Source organism: Nestor notabilis, unplaced genomic scaffold, assembly GCF_000696875.1.
Source record: "Nestor notabilis isolate BGI_N333 unplaced genomic scaffold, ASM69687v1 scaffold3503, whole genome shotgun sequence".
In the NCBI taxonomy this organism is placed as follows: domain Eukaryota; kingdom Metazoa; phylum Chordata; class Aves; order Psittaciformes; family Psittacidae; genus Nestor; species Nestor notabilis.
The window spans coordinates 2,590-28,975 of NW_009921390.1; the positions used below are offsets into that span (position 1 = coordinate 2,590).

General features: G+C 41.1%; 1 protein-coding gene across 1 annotated transcript; it reads right to left on the reverse strand.

The window, feature by feature from the left end:
- Positions 1–1,250: 1,250 nt before the first annotated feature.
- Positions 1,251–21,557, reverse strand: TNFRSF8 (tumor necrosis factor receptor superfamily, member 8). Its single transcript, XM_010011126.1, has 10 exons — positions 21,486–21,557; positions 11,931–12,021; positions 8,290–8,415; positions 7,721–7,876; positions 7,526–7,619; positions 7,003–7,283; positions 6,682–6,792; positions 4,911–4,936; positions 2,960–3,167; positions 1,251–1,495 (listed from the first exon to the last, which is right to left on the reverse strand). Exons 1-10 carry the CDS (start codon positions 21,555–21,557, stop codon positions 1,251–1,253), a joined length of 1,410 nt encoding a protein of 469 aa, XP_010009428.1.
- Positions 21,558–26,386: the final 4,829 nt, after the last annotated feature.

Genomic DNA, 26,386 nt, shown 5'->3' on the forward strand with positions numbered 1-26,386 from the left:
TGGCTCCTACTACCAGTCTGCCCCAAGAGGGTGGTTTTTATGCTCTTAAGGTTCCTTTTGTGTGTTCTAAGACACAAGATGTGCAGTTGCACAGCTGTTACCACAGTACTCTGGCCGGGGTGAAACTACAAAGCAAACTTTTGTAGTTCTTTTTTTTTGACTATTAAGGCACATTCTGTCATCTTGTTCATTTTCCATTCTCCTGTGCAAAAATACAGTCGACACTGTTACATTTACAGTTACCAGTGTGAAAGACTGAGAAATAGCGTAACACAAGCCAGTTGACCACAAAACAGATCTAAAATTATCTTTAAAAAATTTAAACATTAGATATGCCAATCAGTGTCACCCTGATGATTAATGAGCAATTCTAAAACAAGAGATATTAACAATGTTACAGGAAATTACTGCTGTGCCTGTTTTTCAGGCCTTCCTTTTCATAGAAAAATAGTTTATTTTCTTCATTTCCCTTTTTATAGCCTCCACACTGGGCTAAACCCACAGTTCATCCAAAATCCAAATGTTCAGCCAGTTTGGCTTCCATCAGAAGAGGCCATTTTGAACACTTCCTGATGATCTGAAGTAGTCAAAAGACATGAATCAGAACCCAAAACCTAGAAAGAGTGGCCTCAAGTTTTGTTTGCCATCTGTTTCCTAGGCCTGTGTGGCATCTTTTGATCCTAGAAACACGAGGTCCAAAAATATAAGAGTTCTGTTTGTGTTAGGGAAAACTGAAACTGTCATTACTTTCAGTGAAGAGTTGAGACCTTAAGAAAAATACCAGATGTTGCAAAATTTAGGCCAAAATTGAAAGTACTGGTCATACTGGAATAGAAACAACATATGAAACACATCAACTCAGAATTCTGGCTAGAATTTCCATAGCTAATAGAAGTAATCAGATATAGATTTCAATTAATTCCTTGATGCAGAGAAATCAAGCTGTGAAACTTGAGTTGGCATCCAGATGTCTTCTGAATTTTGTAGCTTTGATCCGTATTTGTTTCCAGCGTGATACTGGGAGAGAGGGGAAGAGAAATACTTGATGTCAGCTATGAAGACCAACAGCTTGGGTGATCCTTTCATTTGTCTGATGAAGTAGGTTCTAGCATTCCTCATTTGAATGTATTGCAGTGTGTTATATGGGTTTTCAGATACCCTAAGGCACTCTGTGTTTACCTCCCTTCTAGATTCAGGCTTAGTGTCACACTGGATGATTCTGTAACTTCACATATCTTCTCAGTGGGTTATCACTTTTCAGTGGCAGTGGTGGGGTGATGAAATTCCTTTCCCTCCTCTTCCACAGGAACCATTACATCATTCCATGGAAAAGACTCCGTTTCCTGCTCTGGATAGTGCATTGCTAGTTCCTCTTCCGTGTTTTCCTCAGCATCAACATTACTTTCACATTCTCTAGCAGTACAGTTCTTGCCACTAGGCACTTCTGAAATGGACCCCACAATAACAGTGTCAGCCTTCATGATGTATATTTTTTCTGAGGAAGGAAAAAAGTAGTTACCAATCACTGCTGACCCTAGAGATGGTTCCGTTTCATGCAATCTTATATTTGGTTCTCAGTTTTTCTTTTCCCCCCCCATTCTTTTTTTAATCAGAAGCCTGCAGATCAAGCCCATCACTGTGAAAACACAGAATTCACTAACCCACTAAAACTTTTGGGTTTTGCACATTGTAAGTTTTCTACTTTGTTGTTAATTTATAAGGTGCTTTTAAGTTTGAAATCGAAGCACTAAACATAGTAAGTGATAAAGGAAGGCCTGAACATTTTATACTACAGTGTCTGGTTTTGGAGCATCGGCAATGGGACTCTGGGCATTTTAGATCCAGCAGACCTAGCTCCTATGTGATGAAGCCACTGTGCTATAGCAAGAGCTGCAGGAGAAAAACAGATTAGAAAAGGCAGTAGGATATTCATGAGAGAAGCAATTCATTGGGATCTGGGGAAGATAAATACAGACAATCCAAGATTTATGCTCCTGCTGTTTTGAGAAGCAACAACACCTGCATTAAAAAGCAGCTCTTGGGCGAGGATCAGGGCTGTGCAGAAATTCTGGGTAATTATTGGGGGTCTCGGGACCAGCAAAGAAATTAGTTTCTTTCCAGTGGAGAATCAACTACAAAATTTTCTGGGATAGACTTGAAACTTGTGTCCAACTTGTTGACCCTTTACAAAAGGTAAATAAGGCCTTTGCTGTGGCTTGGACCACTACATTTTACTCAGAAGGATGCTGCAGATCAGATGCTGTGGTTATTGTTCACAACTGCTTGAATATTTCTGGGTATAGTAAGTCAAATCATCACATTCATCCCAAGTTGACCACTGTCAGAAAAATCAGGGCATTTAGTAAGGAAAAGTCAGCTCTAGCAATATAAAAAAAACCCTTTAAAGAACCTCAAAATTGGCTTTGGAAACATTGCCAGAATGTCTCATGTACACTGTGTCTTAGGTGACTAAGCTTAGGTGACTAAGCCTCCTTGCCTGACTTTATCTACTACCCTGTGCCATGGTCAAAGACTTTACAGGAACATATGTGAGACACATCTCAAGCTGTTACTGTGAAATCAAGAGAAGAATATGGTATCTTGAGACATGTGAAGTACAACTCTCACTAAGTGTTACAGCATGATTTTCCAGCTGACATATTTCAGATTTCAAATTTCTTCTGCAAATTTACATCTTCTGGAATGAAAAAGAGGAAGAAGAGCATTTTTCTGGTGGATTCATAAGTGACTAAGGCACAGTAAAAATGTGAAAATAAAAGAATATTCAAAATGCATAGATGTACCAGAATTTGTGTGTCAAAGGTTCTGGAGATTCAGCCCCAATCTTTGTTAGAAGATTGGAAGACTTTGCAGTTTACTAATAATCTCAGAATGACATGATGTGCCCATGGTTGAAAAATTGAAAAGGCAAGAGGAAAAAAATAAAAGCAAAACTCACCAATTCGATTATTCGTGTGGTCTCTCACTCGAGAATCAATGGGGCAATCTGGGGCATTTCCATTGCTCAGTGTCACATCAGTCAGACTCAGAGGAGGACTATGTGCATTTTCTGTCCTGGAGACCAAGTTATTGTTGGTTTCCAAAGGGAGAGTTCTGTCAATTAATTCCTTCTCTTCTGGACCACTGTCAGTAGCCAGTATGATCTGCTGACATAAAAGAGTAGAAGTGAGGTGAGTGTAAAAACAACACTGGGAAGATTGCAGTAGGTCTACAGAACCCTTCTGCGGGAGTCAGAATAACCTGATGTACTTCGTAGCACCACTGTCACAAGGAGTAAAAATTGATTTAGGAACTTGTTTCTGCATCATTTAAGGCCATATTTAAAAATAGTGTTTCTAAACTAAATTGATGACATTTGCAAGAATGTACCTCACTTCCACTGAAATCCGGTTTCCTGTAAATTCCACTACCTTGTCTGCAATTTAGGTGCCCATAAACCTTTATAAATCCACCTATTTGCTACTTTGACTTCTTGCCACAAGTCTTCCACTGTATGCTCTGCTGCGGTCTGCTATCCTGTGATCTAGTAGCAGCTTCATTCTAGGGGGCTGAAGCTCAGCAGCACTTTTCAGCAAAGAGTGTAACGTCAGTATGTTAGATGCTGGAGGTAAGAATTTTAAGGGATTTTTGATTTAGTTGTGAGATAAGCATCAGAGGACAAACCTGTACAGATGTGTAGTCATATGGTGATAGAGTCTAACAGTCAAAACTGGGAATATATGGAATATATATGAAAATATGTAACTTCCTCTTAAATTTTGCAAAGATCTACCACACTCCTGCGGGAGAACAAAACAAGCCAGAGGTTGAACTGGTTGAACTTCAAAATGGAATTGCCTTAACAGGACCTCAGGTGGGAGAAACAAACTCAGACTAGCTATTAGGTGAAGAATTACCTACAAATAGTCCTTTAAAAGAGGAGCCAGAATCTGAGAGAGGCTGAAGGTCCTGCATCACAAATTTCTGGTAGTTCCTAGCTCTGTTTCTGTTTCCACAAGGAAGATTTTTAAATGTGCAATTTAAAACTCTTGCTCATGTCTGACTCACTATGAAAGCAAGAGTGGAAGCTCCCCACAATTCAGGAATTAGCAATGACACAGTGAAATTATGATACCTGATTGCAGATCATATTAGAATAAGTAGTGGGGTTTATGTGTGCAAATGCACAACTTTTAAAAGCAAACCTATATAAAAACAAAAAAAGGAACAGTCTGAGAAGTGTTTTAGCAGATATGGACATTCAGAGACAACAAGCCTAAAAACTGAGAAGACTCAGAGGACAAAAGTTGCTGTAATTTCACTGAAAGTGGAGGAATCAAACAGAGCTGTGATGATTTCAGCAGCTGGGGAACTGCTTTCTGTTGTTACCATATTGACTGAGGTTTGTCTTGTTCATCTGCAAACCATACTGTTAAGCCAGAAGCTGGTCCTGATGGAAAGTCTTCCAGACAAACAATACCCTCTGTGTGCCCTCATTACAGTCATGCCAAATCCTACAAAGAGGGAAGGTGATGAAGTCCCACTTGTATGACTGGAGTAAGATAAAATGGGCCTGACAGACAAAGTTCTCCCAAGAGGTAGAAAAGGCATGTTCATCCTATGATTTTGGATTTGCCCCATAGAATGCAACATGGATGGTGTAAGACCAAACCAAATAGTTCCCTCACAAGCAAGACTGGAGGCATCACATTATTTAACACCACATTAAACATAGACCAAGACATGAAAATAGCAAGCCCTAGCACATCTCATTGCTGTGCCTAGAGGATCATGCATTGTTGAGGATAGTCCAGACAAAAAGGCCATCACTTTTTAACTGCACATTTAAAAATATCATTATTTACATTGGAATGGAAAGGGATCTGGTTTGGAATATTGTTACCACTTACTGTACATTTGTTCATTAGATCATGACCTGCAATGGAAAGAGGAAAAATTATGAGGAGAAAATTCACAGCAGTCACAAGAATGTGAATACTTGCTCTGAAAGGTCACCCAGCCATGTCCTAAACCACTCTGCTGCCCCACCCACCTGCATTAGGCTCTCATTACCACTCAGGGCACACTTACATGACACTGGTGAGGAAAACCAGCCACATATTGCTGCCAAGACTCTGAGGTCCTGCTCTCCCCAAAACCCTCTGTGGCCATCCCTATCATTCTCCCCACACCACAACTGGTATTCATCTAATGAAATGATGAACTGATTAAACTTTCTAGATAAGCAGAAGACAGGCTTGCTTTTTTTTTTTTTTTTTTAAGTAAAAAAAAGTTAACTTTTACTGGATGAACAAGTTAGATCAGTTCATCATGTGGTCAAGGTGAATGTTAAGGATTAAGGGATTGATGGGATTTTATGCAAGGACTGAGGAAGGTAGCACTGGGGAAAGAAGTGAGAAGAAAGAAGTGTGCAGCATCCTTCTGTAGCACCATGCAACTAGGTGGGCTCAGGCTTATTATCTAATTTTGCCCTGACATGCAGCCACCTTTATTTTCAAGATATCTATAATGCTGCGCAGCAACAGTTTCTATTATGTAAAGAAAGTGAAAATGCAAAAATTCCATTTTGAGAAAACTAAGCTGCACACAGGAGGTTTTAAATTTTATTCCTGTATAAAGCTCTACTGTATGGTAATTAGGAGAATCTACCACAACAGAAGAGAATGGATCAGTCAGTGGAAATGGAAATTCTGAGATAGGAATTCGTTAATTGGGCAAAATGTGTACGCTACAGAGGAGCTGTAGAGGTTGCTATGGCCAACACCCACTCTTTTTGGAGCACATTTGAGTGCCCAGACATGAATGGGGCGTTTTCCCAGGAAAGCTTCCCTCGCACTGACACATGGCCCAACCGTTCACTGGGAAAAAAGTGCCACCTACTGACTTGTCAGAGCATCACCTGCCTGCGCTGGACACACAGCTGGACCGGCCTTTTGCATGTCAGCAGAGACATACACGTGACATTAAAAAGTTCCACGTGTTAAATAAAAAAACCCCATAAAATAAAGTTCCATATTAAAACTATCCACTTATGCTTTAGACATAAGGATTACAATTCCTGGTCCATGAGTCACCTTGAGATTTGAGCCTGCATTTGCGTGAATGGATGGAATGCAGATGTGCTGGTCAAAAGAAACCATTCATTAGTAAAAGTCATCATGGACTGTACAGGCTCTAACAGCTTTACCACACCCACAGGTCTACAACCAACCTACAATATGCACATCCTCCTCTCTATAAAAGAGGGAATGGTTTTCTGCAAGCACACCCCACGTGTAACTTTAGGCAAAGCTACAGGAAATCCGTACCAGTAAAAATCACTCTTCCTCTCATGCCCAAAGGTCAACCTCATCCCCGGAACCAACAAATACTCACAAAACACTTCAGGTATCATTTAATATTAGAGTCTGTGCTGGGAGAAGAAACCATTGGTTACCCTTTCCCCACCTGGCTTGTAGTATCTTCCTTCATAAATTCACAGCTGCTTCCATCTTTCTCTCACGTTCTCCAACATTCTGCATCAACAGTTTGTCTAGAAACCTTATCTGGCGCACCTTCACCAGGCTGTAGTGAACATTCCCTTACCCAACATTTAGGATATTTGAGTTCCCAGTTGGCACATACTTGAAGATCAAACAGGAAACAGCTTTAAAAACTCACGCTTTCCTTTGAGGATGAAGATCTGCTTCTTGCAAACTTTCAATTTCCAAAATGACAGCATGCCCACAAGTAGCACAATCACAGAGAGAACCACTCCCCAGAGAACTAGACCTGTAGCACAGAAAGGGAAAGGACGTACAGGAAAGGCTAAGAAAAGGCAGAGTGGGAATTACTAGTAGATCTGTGTTTGGACGTAGACCCATGGACATAATTTCACAAGTTGAGGGGGATTTGCAGGAAGCTCCCACATAAAAATTGCCTTTACCAAAGATATATCCAAATAAAACATGCTGGACAGAGTGAATGCTTTATGTTTGTTACCTTCCATTGTTGTCTCCCCCTTGACTGAGGTGGGAAAGGTGCCAGCCCAAGCTTTCTCCTCAGCAGTTGTACTGGGGTTTTCAGTCATTGTGGCACTTACAAGGATACCAGTAATGGTCACTAGGTTCTCTTCAAACCTCCTTAGGTCAGAGTTACTTGTTTCATTGTTGAACCTCATGGACAAAGTGTTTGGGATAAGGTAGGTGGGCAACTGGTCCAGGCAAACCTGGTCATGTGTTGCATTTCCTTTGCTTAACACGACTTTGTTTAATTTGGCACAGCTAGGGAACGAAAGAGAACAGTGTATCAGCACTAGAGGAAACTGCCATGGTACAATGTAAGTGTATCTTCCATGTGACAAACATGTGGACAGATATAAAGAGGCCCTCTAAGCGCTGCACATAGGCCCAAGGTTATCCCATTGCCTCTAAGATAAATTGGTCTACTTGGCAGCAGAAGCAGTGAGTGTCCCTTTTTGTCCTTTTTGAACTAACTTAGTCATGTTAAAGATCTATGGACTTACTCAGTGTGGGGCTTGCAGATGTCAGTGCTGGAATTTTGATCAGAGAAGGTCCCAGAAGGGCACTCTTCACAAGTAACATCATTTGTTGAGGTGCCTGAATAAAAGTCATGACTGAGGACTGACCAACCGAAATGCATCAAGTCCAGGCCTATGGCCAAGCTCAGGAAAGGTAAGCTGGACCACAGGAATTCCTACCTCTGACTTTGACTCCAAAACCAGGCTTGCAGACAGTGTGCTGCTGGCATCGTATGCAGGTGTTCAGAACAGGGGTCTGGCAGAACAGGCCTGGTCGGCACTCACATACACGGCTAGAATTGAAGGAGCAGGGCTCCTTCTCCACAAGGTCAGACTCTGTGGGGAAGAACCAGATGTGGTAACAAAGGATCACCCTGCAAGGAAAACGCAAAGCAGGGGCCAAAGCTGAGCAACATCAGTTCAAAGGCTCAGGAGTCAGAACAGGCTGCTGGCACTCTTCACAATGACAAGTCATGAATTGGAAAAGTCTGTAGATAATGGCTTGTAATATAAGACAGAAAGCAGAAATCAGGCTTGGATAGCACTGGATGAGAGAATTTTTAGGTAAACCCAGGCCACACAGGAAGCAACCCTGATTATGTGCCAGGTAGCATTCTGCTGTCTAAGACCAGTAACCACAGATGGATAATTTTGCTGCTGGAAATTCTGAATGAATAAAATATAAATAAAGTGTAAATAAAAAACATATATAAAATATAACTGTGAGGTATGTGTGAGGGAAAGCAAACCTTTTGTGCATGATACACAAGCATCACATCTTGGCTTTTGGAATGCTTCATTCACATATTGTTCAGGTCCACACCTTATGCAGTCTTCACCTGGGTCCCTAGGACATGCTTTCTTCTTAACATAGCCTGGAGAAAGAAAATAACATCAAAATATACAGGATACTAGTTCAGAATACCAGGAGACAACCATCCTGCAGTGTTCCTGTGTACTCATTCACCTGTCAGACACACTACCAGTCTTCTCTTTGTACGTGTCATTTGGTTTCTCTAGCAGGGTTTTGCCTTTCCCATTCAAGTGTGAAGGGATCACAGCTGTCCTGTTACAGCAACACTGTGCATAGTGTTGTCACACTCAGTGTGGATTGCTGCAGGATGGGCACATGGCAAAGCTGTGGTGAGGGCAATATTGACCTGCCATGACTAAGTTCACAAGCAGTTGTTTTCCATATTTTCCTCTTGACTAGAGCAACCCAGTCCTGGTATTTTGCTATCTAAAGCATCACCTACCCTTCAAAAGTTTCCAGAATCACCTAGATGCATGTGGATTCAAAGAGGGATAACCCCACCTCTCATGTTCAGAATGGAAAATTACAAGATGGTGCTCCCTGAGCCGTGCCCTATATCCCCCTAGCAGGTTTGCAGCAGGTTGCTTTTTAAATAGTCCTTCTAGTTTTACAGTTGCCTTGACAGTTGTGAGATGGTTTAATTTTCCAATTGTTTTCCTTAAACAAATCAAATTACATGTATGTCTTTCTGATGCTGGTGTACCTCTGCTGAACATATCCAACTCCCCTGGGTCCATTGCTCACTGCAAGCGCAGTGCCCAGGACTTCCCAGACCTTCTGTGTACATGCAGCACACAGGAGGTTGGGCTGCCGGCTGAATTAGATGACCTCTGGAGGTCTTTGCCAAACTTAAGCTATTCTATGACTCTGTGCTTATACTGGGTAGTAATTTTCTAATGAACAGCTTTTAAAAGCATCCATCTGGCCAGCTAGGTACAATAACCAGCAGGAGTATGGAAAAGGGTGTGACAGAAGCATTCCTAATGTTTCAGCTCCTGAAGCAACAGATGAGGTATTCTACCACTGGCCATAGTACCAAAGAAATTAGAAGGCATAGTGGTAAGCTGTGACTCTGTGGCCTTGCCAGTAGGTAGAAATAATAGATGGTAAGAAACAACAGCAGTTACAAAGCAAAAGGAAAAGCTAAAGTACCAACATAAAGATAGGAAGAGTTGAATGTTTCAGAGGTGGGAAACAGGAGAGAAATGAACCCAAGTTTCAGCATCCAGCCTGCATCAACCAATTATAGAGTTAACCACAGGGAGGGGGAACCTAACAGGGAAATAATTCACGTGCTATGCATTTTGGCAAGCATGACGTGAGAGTGCAGGTAAAAACAGCTGTGCTATATTTGGCCCACTAAATACCACTAGACAAGCCTGAACCACATCACTCACACCTCCTCAAAACTACTTGTCTGAGACTGTTCTTTTCAAGGTGACAGCTGATTGCTGAATCTCAGCACTCAAGCTGCACACGTGTACCTGCACATGTGTGTCATTTCCCCCTTCCTTCCCCAATGTCCCAAAAGCTTTATCTTCAGTTATTTGAGATTTCCTGTACACATTGGTCCCTCCCTTGGCGGATGTGTGCCCCAGGTGCAGTCGCTTTGAAGCTTGCCTAACAGTGTCTCCTGGTTCTGATCTCCATGGACTGTGTTCACAGCTCAACAACCAGATAAAAGTCACCAGCTGCAATCACCTGTACAGAAAAATGTCCTGAAAGTAAGTAGATAAAATAAGTGTTTGAAGTGTTTTTCTTTTATGAGGACATGCATTCATTCACTCCTGAGGATTTGCTGTTAACTGAGTGGGAAACTATCTTGAGTGTTGACTGCAGCACTATCTCATGGAGCTGGATACCTGATTTAGAGTCTAAACCAAAAAAAAACCACAACCCGACCCCCCCCCCCAAAAAAAAAAACAAACATCAAAAAACCCAACCAAGCAAAAAAGGTTGAAAATTCATAAACAGAAGTGCAATGCCAACTTCTGCATAATATGAGCTGTTCCAGCATATACCACTATTTCCCATGAAAGTCTGTTACTCCCCTTGACAGGAGCAAAATACTTTGTTCTGCAATGACAGAAAGAAACTATTCTTCTGGTATTCCAGGTATGAAGTATCATTTTTCCTGCAGAATTAAGTACATGAGATGTAGCAGCTGTGGAAATTGATTAGAATGATCTTTTGAGGTTTGGTTTGAAGTTTATCTTGAAATTAACTTTGAAACAGAGGGAAGCTTGCATGTGGGCCAGTATTCTCAGACTGAAGGCTGTACATCTGTGAGCTTGGAGACCAAGGAAAGTAAAGGCAGGCTGCCTCTAGAGCTCAAGATGCTCCACTTTGATTAAATGGAGTTTTAGAAAAGCTTCTTTTTCTTCGCAGTGAGCAGTTGAAGTTAGTAGCAGATATGAACAGGTTATTGCTTGAAGGAGTAGTAGAAGATTAGAATGAAAAAGGATTCTTATGAGTTTCTGTTGTGAATGAGGCCTTGGAGGATGGGAAGAGATGTCCAAGACTGGCATGAGGATGTGGCAACAAAATGAGTTGCAAGAATAAACAGAGTGAAGTGTTTGAGACTGGTGGCTTATTACGGCCAGATATAAATCAGATCTCTGCTTTTCACAAGGCCTCACTATGACATCTGTCATTATGGGAGCTTGTGCAAACTATGGTTTTGAAGGAGAAAAGAGCTTTTCTTGGGAGTGGCTCAGAGACAGATCCCTACCCCTTTTCTTCTTTCACAGCACCAGTTTCTCCATCCCTTTTACAGCTTCTGAATCAATCTAGTGGTGTGGCCAGCAGCACAAGATGTCCCAGTGGGACCCGCAATGTAATTGCATGCAAATGCTCGCAACTGAGAGCTAATGCCCTCTTTATCATTAGTGCACAAATGAATGTGAAAACTTTCCTCTCAGAAAAAAGAAAAAGAAAAAGAAAAAGAAAAACATTTCTATAAGAAGAGCTTGATGATGGTGAAGTACCTCGAAATGCCCCACCCACTGAGGGGGTTTTTAGGCCCATAGGGGTTGTTTCAGACATTTCCAGAACTCTTGTCTCACCAAGGTGTTTCCTGCTTCTGACTGTGTGCTTCTCTGAGTCACAACCAGCTTCCGGCAAAGCTCACTGTGTCCCCTCACAAGGGGCTGTTCCCTTTCTCATGTGAGACACTTTCTCAACTCTTTTGACTATGAAGATATGACAGATTTTCCACACCTTGATGCTGTATTTTTTTTTTTGGTCTCTGATCAGAAACCTCTTTCACTGTGCTATTTCATACACTGAGGCAAGCTGAAATGAACGCTTAGACCTGCCTACTTCTAGCTACTTCAGTGTCAAGTCAATGAATAAAACCCACAAAAAATTCTAGCAAATTATCTTGCTTGCGCTTTGCAGCCTGCACAGGAGCAGGGCAGAGAAGAACAAGTTCACGTCTGTATTCACATTAGATAGTGGTTCATAGAATTGCACTTATCTTCAAGGACAAAACGTAACTCTACAGATACACATGGTTCCTACTATCTCTCTGAGAAAGGCTCCATATTAATTTGACTGAATTATAAACATACTGACCTGAGGGACACTGGTAACAGCAGCTTCTTGAAGTTTCATCATAGAACCAATTCTGAAGTGTATCACAAGAATGAGGTGGGGTAAATGATATCTACAAATTGAAGAAGACAAAAGACACAATTAGAAAACCATTAGTTCTGTTAGTAGAGCAGATCCCAGTATCCATCTCAAGTTATAGTACTTGCAGGCAATAAAGAAAAGCCTACAGCTTTCTGAAAGTTCAAGTATCCTGAAAGAAGCTAAATTACTGTTGTCCATATGCTTAAGCAAAGATTGCAATATTCTGTGTATTTAACAATAATTCAATATGCAGCTTCACTCAGCAGACTCTTTTGTCTGAAAGTCATTTAAACATAGGAATGGAATCATGGAATCATGGAATCATAGAATCCCAGACTGGTTTGTGTAGGAAGGGACCTTAAAGCTCCTCTACCTCTAACCCCTGCCCCGGGCAGGGACACCTTCCACTAGAGCAGGTTGCTCCAAGCCCCTGTGTCCAACCTGGCCTTGAACACTGCCAGGGATGGGCTGGTTACCCTGTGCCAGCTCCTCAGCACCCTCATTTTCCTATGGCAGGGCCATTACATGCTCTGGGAAATTACAGTGCTACAAGTTTACTGATAAGAAAATCTGATTTTTTTTAATTTGGCGTGTCCCTTAATAATCCCCTAGAAACATTATCTGAATTTTCAGTATTTGCTAGAAGGTGTAAATGTCATTTTTTTGTAAAGACTCAACCAGTAGATACCCCAGAGATTTTCCCACATGATACTGGTAAAGCAGTTAAATATTTCAGAAAAACCTACGTCTCGATTTCCGTAGATGAATTTCCCATTGGCCTTTGAAATAATACCTACTGTCTCCTGCTGCCTTTGTATGCAGTGCAGAACCTACCTCACTGATTTCACAGCCATGTTCTCCTGTTTAATACACTTCTTTTCATGACAGGGCCATAAAACACTAAAGTTATTTAACTTGCCCCAGATTACATCAGAAATTAGGAACTGTTAGTCAAGGGCAAAATTAACATAAGGACAAGAAACAGAAACATACAAAACCCATTAAATTTTATCAAGCCCCAGTTTTGTATCGGGACCAGCACTGTGGCAGGGGGTTGGAACTGGATGAGCTTTAAGGTTCCTTCTAACCCAAACCAGACTGTGATTCTACAATAGAACTGAGAAATCCTGCCTGACATTTCTGCGGTAACCACTGGGTCACAGAGCCTCTCCGCAAAGCATTTTTATTAGCTTACTCTATAGAGGAAACAGCAGATCTTTGCTTGCTCCGCCTGGCTCAAGTTTACAAATGTGCACCCTGTGTTCTTCTTTTCTGAAGAGAAAGCCCTGGTCTGTAGGAAAAGGAAGTGGAATCTCCTTGCATCTGTGTGGAGGAGTACCCTGGTTAGCCAGCCCCTCTGAGACTAAATTGAGTAACAGGAAATGACACAGTGAAATCAGTCACTAGACAAAGGGTCATTCAGGAGTGAATTAAGTGATGTGAAGTAAAGTGAATAGTTTTATAAAGAAAACTCAAGAATCAACAGCATCCTGGCTGTAGCTAAATCACCCTGGATTAGCTTCTCTGTAAGAGCTATGGGAAATCACCACAAAACCCTGATCTTCTCTTCCTAGTTCTCCTGGGCAACCAACTGGCTCCAAATGATGCAGAATTTTAAATCAGGGCAGGAACAACATTCTTGACTGATTTATGCAGCACATAAAGTTACAGCTTATATTTGTCTCTTTTGGGGTTTAAAAGAATAGCATAAAAAGTAGGAGGGAAGGGCTGCTTTTTAAAAAGTTAACCTTGTCGAAACACTGAAATCAAGAGTTTAGGATTAGATTCTGCTCTTAGTTACAGCAATGCAGATTCTGATTATGAATTTGACCTAATGCTAGTGCTGTGAAAAATTACTGCATGAACTGTGCATATATAATACACAAATTATGAAAGTACACATCCAAAAGAGTACTCAACCTTTTTTTTTTTCCCCCTTTCCACGAGAGGGCTGCCATATACAACAGCCAGCTACATAACATCCACAGTTTCACAACAAATGCTTCCTTCAAGTATCCAATTCAAGCACAAGTGCACAAGCTTGTAGCCACCTTTACTGTTTACGGAGCCAAGCCCAAGGTGCTCTGCTGTAAAAAGAAGTAATTTTAACAAATCATGACAAGATTCCTATGACTGAGAAGCCACTTTCTGAAGACCCCACCACTTCTAATCCATAATGTGTTATGGATTAGACATAATATCTTTGCATAGTGTCTGCAAGATGTCTTTAAGAGCTGCCATCTGTTCAGTAGAGGTGTTTCATGAGTATGAAACTTCCTATAGAGCCTTACAATTACAAATAATGTACATATCCATGCTCAGTATCAGTCACCATCTCCCTATTCTTGTCATTTTCCCCCCCTCTAAATCATAAAGATGTTGGATTCCTAATGTGACCTGCAACAGCAATGCAATGATGCAAAGTTCTGCTCTTAAACTAAACAGAAAGATTGGCTCTTCGTAGACAGCACACTTGAAGGTAAGGCCCTGAGTATAAACCAAACCCTGACACCTCTAGCACTTCAGGCTTAAAAGCTCAGTACAAACTATATAAGCAATACTGGGGAAGCTTTGCTTACGCATGGAAGGCCAGTGTCACTAAAAATGGTATAAGCTTTGCTGCTTAACTTATGCAAGGCGTTTTGTGAACTGTATTTGAAGTTTCTATGCATCTGGAATAAAAAATCTTGCACTAGGAACCCACCGAAACTTCCATGAGTTTTTGGGGGAGTGAAACAAATTGGTGCCTTAAGGCAAAGAATATGACTCGAGGAAACAGCAGAAGTGAAAGGCCACAGTCTCAGAATGTTTTAAGTCTTCCATGAGACGATGGTGCCAGCTCATTTTCTGCAGAGATTTGATGAGGTTACTTTTAGGAAAAGGGTGAAGGAAAGTCAGCCACACAAGGATAATGTAGTTTTCATTTTTCTGTCTATATGTAATGAATATCAGGGTAATAACTAAAACAAAAGATAACCAGCCAAAGACATGAAGTGAAAAAGGAACAAAATTGTGCACTATTAGTGCGTAGCAAAAGGGCTGAACTTAGGTAATTCACCCACTCAACAACTGAACGTGTGAATGGAAGGATACAGGCTCTTCAGGAAAGACAGGCTGGGGAGATGAGGATTGGGATTGGAAGTGGATGATCTTTAAGGTCCCTTCCAACCCAAACTATTTGATGATTCTATGATATCTCAGTTTACCACCTGTAACTACTCTTCCCGCATGTCAAATACCACCTCTGATATCTCACCTACAACTAGGGTGCAAGTTTGCAGTAAAATATTGTCTTGCTTGCTCTTTCATTTTGATGAGCTCAGGAAGAGATCACTGGAAACAATTCAGCAAGAAACACAGGGAATTCTAGGTTTCATATTTTCAAGCCTTTTTTCTTCCACAGCTGTTGACTGCTCCTTTTTAACAGCAGAAATCTAGACATCAACCAGCAAATCCATCCAAATTTGGAGGGACTGCAAAAAATTTCATGCATATTTGTCTTGCTCTTCCTGGACAGAATGACAACTGATTTCTGGAGTTACAAAATATTTCAATGCTGATTAACCAATACGGTTAAAAAGTGAAAAATATTTCAGTGGCTTGGCCAAAAAAAAAAAAAAAAGAAAAAAGAAAAAGTCATTCGATTTCCACAGAATTATGGAAGCAACATATGTACATAACTTCTCAGAAATTGGGGCTGTTGAACCGACATGTCTATTTTCAATAACAATTTCTCATTCCTATGTAGTGGTAAGGCTACTACAAACTGCAGCTGGAACATGATCTGGATCTCGAATCCTCACCTGGTAATATCAGAATGAGTTGGGTGAACTCCTGTAGTCTGATTAGTCCAGTACTGAGTTTGGACCTCCAGGCTCAACTCTATAAACCCACAGCAACATGACAGTGAGGCCACCACAAGGCTGAGGGTAGAAAAAGGTCCCTGTAGCTTAATGTTCAAGGTTAGTGGTTCCATTCCCAGCTCTGAATGGGGTCTAATGTCAATCTACAGGTTTTGTTGTGGTGGTAGCACCACAGAACCCAGATAGGCTCTATAAAGGCATACAGAACACACTTTCCCTCCAGTCCCACTGGGTCCTCAACTTCAGATTTGCTTGTTTTACCAAATCTCGTCCAAACTGTTGCCTATGGTGCTGTAAACACTTATCCTGCCAACACTTGCAGTTCAGTTGCTAAGGGGAGGACAACTGCTACCAGGATAGGTCAGTCTCTTACAGCAGAACTTAGAGTGTACATTCTCTCCGGCTTTTCCAGTGAAACGTAAAAACATCTTTCCACTGTGGGTGAGCAGTTTGCTCAGGAGGACATCCCATGGTGTTCATAAACAAAAGAGGCAGGGAAAATTATGTGACTACAAAAGGAATCTGGTGACAGCACAGAATGATCCTGTTCAAATGAAGGGAAATACTGAGCAAAATTCCCACGGTGGCAGTAGCAGCACTGATCTCCCTAGCACTGAGACACTGTTTTGAGCTGTGTTGCCAATGGCTGCAACCGTGGGAGCTGGCTATTTAGTGGGTTTTGGGTATTGTGACTGAGATGATGGTAGCCAACAGTGGAAGCTTTTAAGGATCATGTCCCCCTTGTCAAGCCTTAATCAGAACAAGCATCACCTAAAAGAAGGGAGGGAATCACAAAGGCAGCAAGGAGAAAAGGGGAAATTTAATGTAAAAAGTGGTACTTTATCAAATGAGGTCTCAAGAAGAACACAGCAGGAAGGACAAGCGTATGTGCTCTTACTGCACTCATTGCCAACAAAAATCTCAGCCTTTCTAATATATTTCTGGTTGTGAGTGCTTGGAAAATAACAAGTATTATAAAATACTGAATGAGACACAGAGGTTTTAACTATAATATAGTTAAAGTCTTCTGCCTTGGGCCATTAACCTATTGGTTAGTATGAGCTTGAATCAAACAATCCATTTTTAATACATTTAAGGATGACAATGGAAATATAACCCCATCACAGAAAAAAAGACAACAAAAAACCAAACCATGATTAGTTTGACTCAGGACTGTGTGAATATCACTGATAAAACTGATTTTTCTAGAGCAGAACCAGTCTATTTAGATTAAGACTTTGTTAGGCAGAAGCTGAAGGTTAAGGTTTGACTTAGATGGTCCTAGTTGCTCATAAATAGCTCTTGAAATGAAAGGAAGGGATAAAGCAAAAAAGGTTTCAGCCTCGCATTACAAAACCCCAAGACTATCACCTTCTTACAAAAAAACAGCAGCTGTGAATGTTGGGGTTCACCTTCTTGATTCCATGGTGCCTGTGTGTAGACACCCAGAAAAAAGAAAGTGCTAAGAAATTCTCCACTTTGTGTTGGCCATTTCTGCTGGCTTACAGAAATTGTGAGTTAGCCAGTGAGAGAAGATTCACTCCATCATCTTTACCCCGTACCACTTACTACATTCCCTCTTCTTCCTGGAAACACTAAAGAGTGTGGTATAATCCATACTCAGCAAAAACTATCACACAGCTTGTCTTCATCAGGGAAATCTCCAATAAGCTTTACAGAACAAACTCTCCTTACCTCTGCAAGGAACAGAATGAAAGGCACTAACCTCAAAATCCTGTTTAACTAACGTTCAAAGTCATCTTCTCTTTCATCTTTTGACTGTCCCTCCTCCTTATCCATTTTTGTCTGAATCTCAAGACACACAGAAACAGAAGTTAGGTTCTACCAGGGAAATTTAGAATTCTAGCACAATTTCACTTTCTAAGGCACCATTTCCTGGTGTTGCCTGAAGTAAATAGAAGGAGACACTGTACGCTTCCCTGTCCCCTTCTCCAGAAGATAATTCATTCTCAATGAAGAAATACCCATTCTATCCGAACGACATATTGTCCATTAGTACTGATAGTTCTGGGTTTTAATACATATTATTAAAAAGATTTTAAACTCAAGATCACAGAAGTATTGGTGAGTGGTGTGAGGAATCCAGTAGTGGTGGACAGTAGGTCTTTGTCCTTCCCTCTAATTCTGAGGGAACTCTGAATGGATGGGTCTGTACTGAGAATGGATTAGCAAAGTAGAAATACGTGTCTGTTACAGCTGTGCTAATCCTGTGGCTCTTTGCCATGCAAGGGTGCAATCCCACTTTGCCTCTCTTACCTGTACACACATTTTCCTTCCCCTCTAACTCCTTTATTGCTTAAGACAGAGCAATTGTGTTTCCAGGAGATGATTCAGTTCTAGGAGTTCATTTGACTGAAAACTCTGCTTTCTGAATGTGTGAAATTTTTTTTCGGGGGGTTATTGCACTGAAACAACTCACCCTGCACTAAATTCAGTGCAAGAAAGTTGGTAGCACTGTGTAGCCAGGAGCAGAGCCTCATCTTTGTGTGACAGGTCTCTGCTGACAGGCACAGTCGTAATGGGAAACCTCATAGATGTTATTTCTATATTTGTCTTCTGTATCAGAATTGATTTGATCTGGATTGGGCATGAGAACACAATGCAGAGTTGATGCTGCTTTATGCCAGCTGTACAGGAACAGATAAATATTTAAACTACCAAGATGGTAAGCTGGTGTGGCAAACGATTACCAGTGTAGCAGGAAGCCCAGCACTGCAAAGACAACCTGTCCACAGTTTTTGAACCAATTTGAGCAAGCCATGAATCTATATCAGACTTGTCTTTTGCATCTGATTTTGCTCTAATGCAAGAAGTTCTTAAATGGATTCAGTGAACTGTTCAACTGGAGGGAGACAGAGACTGAACTTCACCAATTTTTTCCTGCATGCACTTCAAATAAGGGGGTTTGATTTAGCAGGATCTGGAATACATCTTGTGAAAGAAAAGGCCACAATTCATATCCTGCTTGGACTGCTCTGTAATAGGCTGACCTTGGCTTAGTGCTTTTCCTGACCTATCAGGCCAACTATGTTTTGTCTTTTTTTAAAGCATTGCAGCTCAAGGCCCAAGTAACTAAACCAAACAGATTTGCATTGGGTTTTGCAGGACTCACTTTTTAGAATTTGTTTTGCAAAATAGGATTTTGTAACTCTTCTCACTTTCCTTGTATCTACACATTTGCTATTTCAGTTTAAATAAAGGCAGTTGTAAAGATGGGGCTGAATTCAGTAGGCTACTCTGCAATTCAGTCAGGACAAGGTTTGACTCATTTACTTGTGGTCTTTTGAGCTCCCAGAGAAAAAAACGATGGTGAGGCAGAGTAAGAAAACAGCTAGCTATAAATGAGCTGTAAGCCAGGAAGAAAGAATATTACGGTAAAATACCCAAAACCTGCTACCAGCATTGGCTATTCTAGAACTGACTAATACTGTAGCAAAACAGTTGACTACCTTTCAAGCTTCTATCCAAATTCTGACAGTACAAAAGAAGCTGATAACCTAAGACGCAAGTAGTCAAGCTTCATCCGCTTGATGGTAAAGACATTATTAGCAAATGAAAGTTAACTGAATACTAAAACAAACCCAACCTTTGGGCTCAAGTGAGGTGGAAAATGATTTAAAATACAATCAATAAACTGTGACTTGCTCATATTAAACACTATCACTTGTCCTCAGTAGCAGTAAAAGCAAGTGTTGCCATGACAGAGGCAGTACAGAAAGACAGTGAAAAGCCAGTTGCTTATCCCAGCAAGATCTACATATTTATTCCAGGCAACTAGTGATTTTGCAGTGAGTCTGAATGTTGGCAGAGAGTACCAGAAAACCAAGTTTTCTCTCTGCCCCTTCCGTTTTGTGAACATAACACCAAAAAGTGATACAAAATAACAAAAATACCATATTTTTTTCTATTGCTGTATGAAGACAGTTGGGGCTGTTCAGCCTGCAGAAGAGAAGGCTGAGTGGAGGCTTCATAGCAGCCTTCCAGTATCTGAAGGGAGCCTACAAGGATGCTGAAGAGGGACTCTTCATTAGGGAATGTAGTGATAGGAAAAGGTTCAAACTTAAACAGGGGAAGTTTAGGTTAGATATAAGGAAGAAGTTCTTTATGGTGAGTGTGGTGAGGCACTGGAACAGGTTACCCAAACAAGTTGTGAACTCTCCATCCCTGGCAGCGTTCAAGGCTGGTTTGGATGGGGTCTTTGGTGACATGGTTTAGTGTGTGGTGTCCCTGCCCATGGTAGGGGGATTGGAACTAGATGATCTTAAGATAACCATTCTATGATTCTATTCCTTTCTCCTAAAGCAGTTCGCATTCAGCAGACTGGACAAGCTTGTCTGAATGCCTTCCTAAGTATTCTTCAGGTGAGTAAGAATAAGAGATTCCAATCTTACAGAACACAGATCCTTCTATTTTTCAGGAAGGAGACAGTGGCAGGACAGATAACCAGGGCAAAGTAGAGGAAACTTGCAATGTGGGAGGGGAATTTACAACTAAACACACAAGGGCAAACTCCTACTCTTACCAAAAGAGCCAGGAGGATCTTTTTCAAATGTCTGTGAAGAGGATGCAGGACTTAGTTATTTTCAGAGATCTGATTAGATTAGAGTTAGTTTCTTGGAAAAGGATCTCCTGACAGCCCAAGTAATGTGCTATATTGTTCAGTTACAATGTACAGACAGGTGCCTTGGGCTAATATATGCTCATACTTCCACTACAAGGGAAAACGGCCGAGTCCATGGTCCCACCTGGTGTGCACTCACTCACCTACTTTATCTGTGCAAAGAGCCTCTGCGACTGACCTTTTTGGATTTTAATGTGTGCATAAGTGTCAGCCAGGGAAATTACCTGGATTTATGCCAGGAGCTGAGGGCTCATCGTCACAGGATCCAATAGGCAGGAGGGGGTACGTGGTGGCGGGGGGGAAGGAAACGATACGGTGATACGATCTCAGCGGGGAGCTAGCTTGCATTTACAGCATCAGCTGAGTGCAACTAGTGGCTGTGTCTATTTTAAGTCAATTTGAGAAAGAAGTAATAGCCCATTCATGAGGAAGTCAGTGTCAGAGGGATGTGCAGTTGTAAAAAGGAAGGTATTCTACTGTTGTTTTCCTTTACACCTTTCATTTTACCAGCCCTGACTCACATCAGCAGCATGAGCAGAAGCCCTCTGAACCCAGCTCTGCAAGGAACGTGCCTTTCACAGAGCACCTGGCCATCCAGGTGAAAATAAAAGCCACTCACCCAAACGAACAAGAACAGTCCCCCACCCCTACAGAATCTTTCCTCATTCCCTAGCTGTGATGTGCCTGGAGGTGCAGTAACACTAGCAATGCCACCAAAAGATGCAGATCATAGCTCATATCCCCTGCTCCCGCCTACAAAGTTCCCAGAGAAGACAAAACATCCTGGTTGCTCACTTTATGGTCTTATCACCTGACAGCTTTGCTTTATAGCTTTATCGCCCTGCATTGCACAAAGTCTGTTTCTGTGGATGCCCACTACCCAGCACTCAGCCTATGGGCAGGATATCCCTGCAGCCCATGGTGACCCCAGACCTCTCCAGGCTCCTGCATCCTGAGGGGGTGCAGAATCCTGGTGCCACTATGCCTTACCTGCGGGGCTGTGTGGATATCCTGGAGAAGCAGCAGGAGACACAGTCCTAGTGCCAGGCTGCAGGCAGCCATCTGCAGTGGTGTTGAACCTCCTTAGCCCCCAGCATCACAGGTTAGACAGCCAGGCTGCTCCTCCTGGAGTCAAGATCCTCCCAGGGTCCAGCCCAGTCTTGCTTCGTGTCTGTTCATTCACTGCAGAGCTATTTCAGAGGTTCAAGACAAGCGGAGACAGACTTTGAGACTCAAGCAAGCTGAGAAAACAATTTAGAAAAAAAAGGGGGGGGGATATGGGATGGACTGCCCCCAAAAGAAAAGTAAAAAAATAACAAACAAAACTGTGTCAATCACTAGACCCGGAGCTGTCGGGTTTCTGTGGGCTGATTGCATGCATCAAGGCTGTCACCCACGGCACACTGCTGGCTGTGCAGAAACACAGGCTCCTGAGTCATCTAGGCTGCCCTCAGAGAGCACTTCAGCACTCAAAGCATTGGCCAGGCATGAGTCCAAGCCCTGCCCCGTCCATCTGCCATGATCTCAAGAGCTGCAAACGCCTCAAGAGAGTTCCCAGTCAGAAATGCTCAGCTTTTGTCAGTACAGTCATTCTACTCCTGCTTGGAGGAGTGTGTGAAAATTCAAAGCCAAGAAGGGTGACTCCATGGAGGTTTACGCTTTACATACTGCGATTTAAACACCAACATACCATGGAACATCATCTTGAGAGTCCTTCTCTTCCCTCCAATCCCACTTGAAATCAATTCCTGTTGCTGACCATCATTCCCCTTGGACTGCTACTCGTCATTTCACTCACTTCCATTTGTTCCTCTGGATAACATTTTTTGGCTCTGTGCTCGGAAAGATTTTAGCTGGGTTAAGGTGTCATGAAGCTTTCTTATCTGCCTGAAAATTTTTACCAAAAGTAAAAGTTAGCCACTTCAAAAAGAGACAGACTGTCTCGAAAACCTTGCTGAGGTGCTCAGGAAAATGAGAATTTGAATTCTCACACCCATGGTTTGTTTTTTTTGGTGGTGTTTTTTTTTTTTGTGTGGGTTTTTTTTGGTTTTTTTTTGTTTTTGTTTTTTTTTTTTGCTTCTCACTCTAATCAACAAAAAGAAACAAAAGAAAGGGAAAAAGATTGAAAGATGGATAACTGATTATTTTATTGAAGACCTACAGCTACCTCATTGCCATCACGACAGAGTACCAAAGATGAGAGCATTCCACAGAGGATGATGCAAATGTTTTCTTTAACTCATAGCTACAAATCTTTTCTATTTTAACTATCTGCCACTATTTCTTTCCCCAGAATACCATTTTATAAAACTCAGGCACTTCAGATCATTGCATACTGTGTATGTGACACATAAATTTAACCCCGTCTTCACTCCATCAGTTTACTTCTGAATTTCTAACCATTCTTAGCTATAAAAGCTATTATGGTAGGGATGCCATTAAGGTCTAGAGATAAATAAGTATTTGAATGTCCAAATATAACATTCTTGGGTTTCCTAATTTAAGAATGGGCTAGAAAACATCTTAATCTTGTGTAACAATAGGGAATTCTCCCAGTTTATGAGTGCAGTTTCAAATCACACAGTTGTCAGGGCAATTGGTGAGCTGTTTGTATTTTTTTCCTCTCTTGTTTGTTTTTTCTCCTTTTTCCTTATTTTTTTCTGATCAGCTCCCATTTAAACTTTTCTAGCAAAAGGCCAGGAACCAACATAAGACACAGCCTGGGAAGTCTCAGCCTCCGTAAGCTATACTGCTGAGGTCAACACATCTGATATAAAACCTAAGTATCCAAGTACAAAAATCACGTGTGACAGACTTTCCCAGGACTGGCAACAGGGAGAGTTTTCAGACCTGTTTTCCAGAAAAAAAGCTAAGACTGAAATAAGCAGACTGAGCATTATGTATATATACATATGTCAGCTCCTTTTAAATCAATGGAGGTGATGATTTCTTAACTCATTGGTTAAATTCGGCTAAGGATGCACTGTCATTAAATTTTACAAAGCTTCATGGAAGGAGATGACTTGGATACAGAGAAAAGGTTCAAGTAACAGCCTCACAGAGGGAATGGCGGCAGTGGGAGACCAGCGCTCCTCAGAAGAAAGAATCCATCTCACACACCCAAAGTGAAACCAGGCTTCCCACTGCCATCCTTCTTAGAAATTCTTAGTCTCAAATTCATTCTCACTTGACCTAGATATTTAAAATGGGTGGGAAATAGAAAGTGCTTATTGTTGCTGCTGGCTTTTTGAAAGGCTATTACATCACACAATACTATTACAAGTCCATAACAAAAGCAACAGCAATGAAAAGGGTGAAGAGGTTGGGTTTCATAGGAACATTACAACCCGCATGCATTTTTAAGTGAATGCATTAATTTCAGACTTTCTGTGTTTTGATTTCAAATACAATGAAAGGGGCTTTCCAAAAGAAGCCCTATCAGTAACTGGAAGAAGCACCTCCATTTTGTAACAAACCTACGCTACTGTTCTCTAAACATTGCCAGTATTTCCTAGAAGATAATCCTCTATGTTAAGATAACATTAAAACAAAAATAAGCAGAAAAAATAGAAGCAAACAACCCTCACCGATTACTCTGCTCTTCCATCAGAGGACAATGTCTATGAGAACAAAAAGGGGTAAATCCCTCTAAGGCATGCTATTGTTATTTATGATATTTGATTACACGCATCCATCTCTAACATTCAAATCTCTTTCTGTTTTAGGTGCTAAAGGTAGCAATACCCAAACACAAGGTTGCTTGGCATTTTCTCCTTTAGCTAATATTGTTAATGCCAAGCTTAGTGCTTAGGTAAGTTTTACACCAGGCATCTGATCTGTGCTGATTATGTGTGTGCAGTGTGAAGCTGAAGTGGAGGGGATCAGAGAAGGTCCTGTAAATCAGCAGTTAGTTAAAAAGTTGCTTGATACTAGGAGCAAATGAATGCAGAGACCCAGCTAAGACATGAGGGAAAGTTTCTTTAACACATGCCCATTGTCTGTTTATTGATCTGCAAACAGTAACAGCCTAGTAAATAAAAGTAGTAATAGAATACTGTAGAAATATCATTATTACACACATTTTCAAGCAAAAGTACTCATGACTTTTTCTGATTTTGAAGTGGCAGATTTTAATCTCAAATTGTACTTTTAAGCATGGTTCCTTCTGTTTTTAAAGAAGTATGTTCAGTTAATATATATCTAGCTGTTAGCAGTGAAAAAAACATGGAGAAGTGTCATCTCTAAACATCTGTCAAATAGATAAAGGAGACTGTGAAATTGTCATGTTTTAAGCTCAGCCAGTAACTCAGAGCCATGCAGCAGCTCACTCACTCTCCCCTCTTCTTCTCCCTCACTGGGCTTAAACCATGACAGAAATTTAAAAGGGTACATCTTAAATTGAGCTTGTCTAAAATCTGTATTTCAGTGCCTGTCAGTGTTGCTATTCAGAGCGTTGCAGCATGCTGATGAAAAATCACTAAGTGCTTGCTGCTTAGCTAGATGAAACACCACCAGACACTAATACTCCACTAAGAGTTCTTAGTAATACCAAAGGCAGCACTTGTTGGGATACGTACTACATGCTACAGGGGGTACAAATGAAAGGTGGATTCTTAACAAATTGAAAAAAGCAAAGAAAGCATAAGGAATTTAGTGTAATGATAAGCAAAGAATCTCAAATGTTAAAGGAAGGAAAGCAAGTAATCACCACAAATTTCTTGGCATTTTAGCCATCAGAGATCTCTCTTCCTGGGGATAATGGAAAACAACACTGTTGTAACAGCACATAAGGAAAGCATTCAACATCCCAATGATTTTAGGCATTGTAAGTGAGGCCAACACACTGAACTTCTCTGGAAATCTTATAGCAGCCTAAAGAGGACAGATGGGAGGGAGGGCAACACTGGTGCAATGTGATCTCATTGAGAAACATCACACAGCAAGCGAGCAATTGCAGTTTGAACTAGCTGTAGGTGACACAGTATTTTAACTTGTCTGAATGTGTAAGGAACAGAATCTCATTTATGTCAAGAATGCCACAGATAGATAGGCAAAATTGTGTCCCTCTATGCCACTCTGGTACTGACACTTGTTTTCTGGCACATATACTTCTATTATTCTTAGTATTAAATATCTGTCAATCCATTTAATTATATCCCATCAGTCAAACCACTCTGCAATATGTTAAATGCATGGCAGATGCTGTTGATAACATGATTTGCAGAGCTATATTGGTTTAGCAATTTAGCTTGGTATATTTGTCCACATAAATAAATAAAGAAGACTCTATGAAGCTCTAGTTGCATACTTGTTGAAACTTAGGAATGGCTTAAGACAAGAGTTACCAGCAGGAAAAAAATTATGGTTATAATGAGCTCAGGTCATAACCAAATCCCAGTACACAGGGGAAATTCCAAATCATTTCAGGAATTGTAGTTTCAGCAGATGGACGTGCTCATAGAGTGTTTCTGTTATTTAGTAAAAATAACAGAAAAATAAATCAGTTTCTTTGCTTCACATGTAGTTTGATACATACACAAATCAGCAATCTAAAATAAAGATCAGACTAGTCCTTGTTTGTTTGCAGTCGTGACTTTTGTCTCAATTGGCTGTGCTCTTGCTGAGCACAGAAAATTTCTTGGCCATTAATGAACAAAGAAAGGAAGGAGATGCACCCTGTTCTGTTCCCAAGCAATGATAAGGTGACTTTTTTCCTTTTTTAATATCAGAATATAAGGTCAAAAAGTACGTGCGTGAAACAGCCAACTCCTGACTGTGGGAAGCTCAGAAATGTTGTCAAGAGTAATTGTTTTTGCTGACTGAGTCACAACATAGCTGTTGGAAGAGTTCTCCAGATAGCAGAGAACCTGGATGTACTAAGAGAAAAGAAG

Bases quoted from the DNA above. Each gene is read 5' to 3' on its own strand.
- TNFRSF8 (XM_010011126.1), bottom strand. From the start codon at position 21,557: ATGGCTGCCTGCAGCCTGGCACTAGGACTGTGTCTCCTGCTGCTTCTC. The intron at 8,416-11,930 runs GTCAGTATGTTT...TTCTTTCTCCAG, and splicing joins CTGTTACCAGTGTCCCTCAG to GCTATGTTAAGAAGAAAGCA. The intron at 7,877-8,289 runs GTTTGCTTTCCC...TCTTCCCCACAG, and splicing joins TTGTGTATCATGCACAAAAG to AGTCTGACCTTGTGGAGAAG.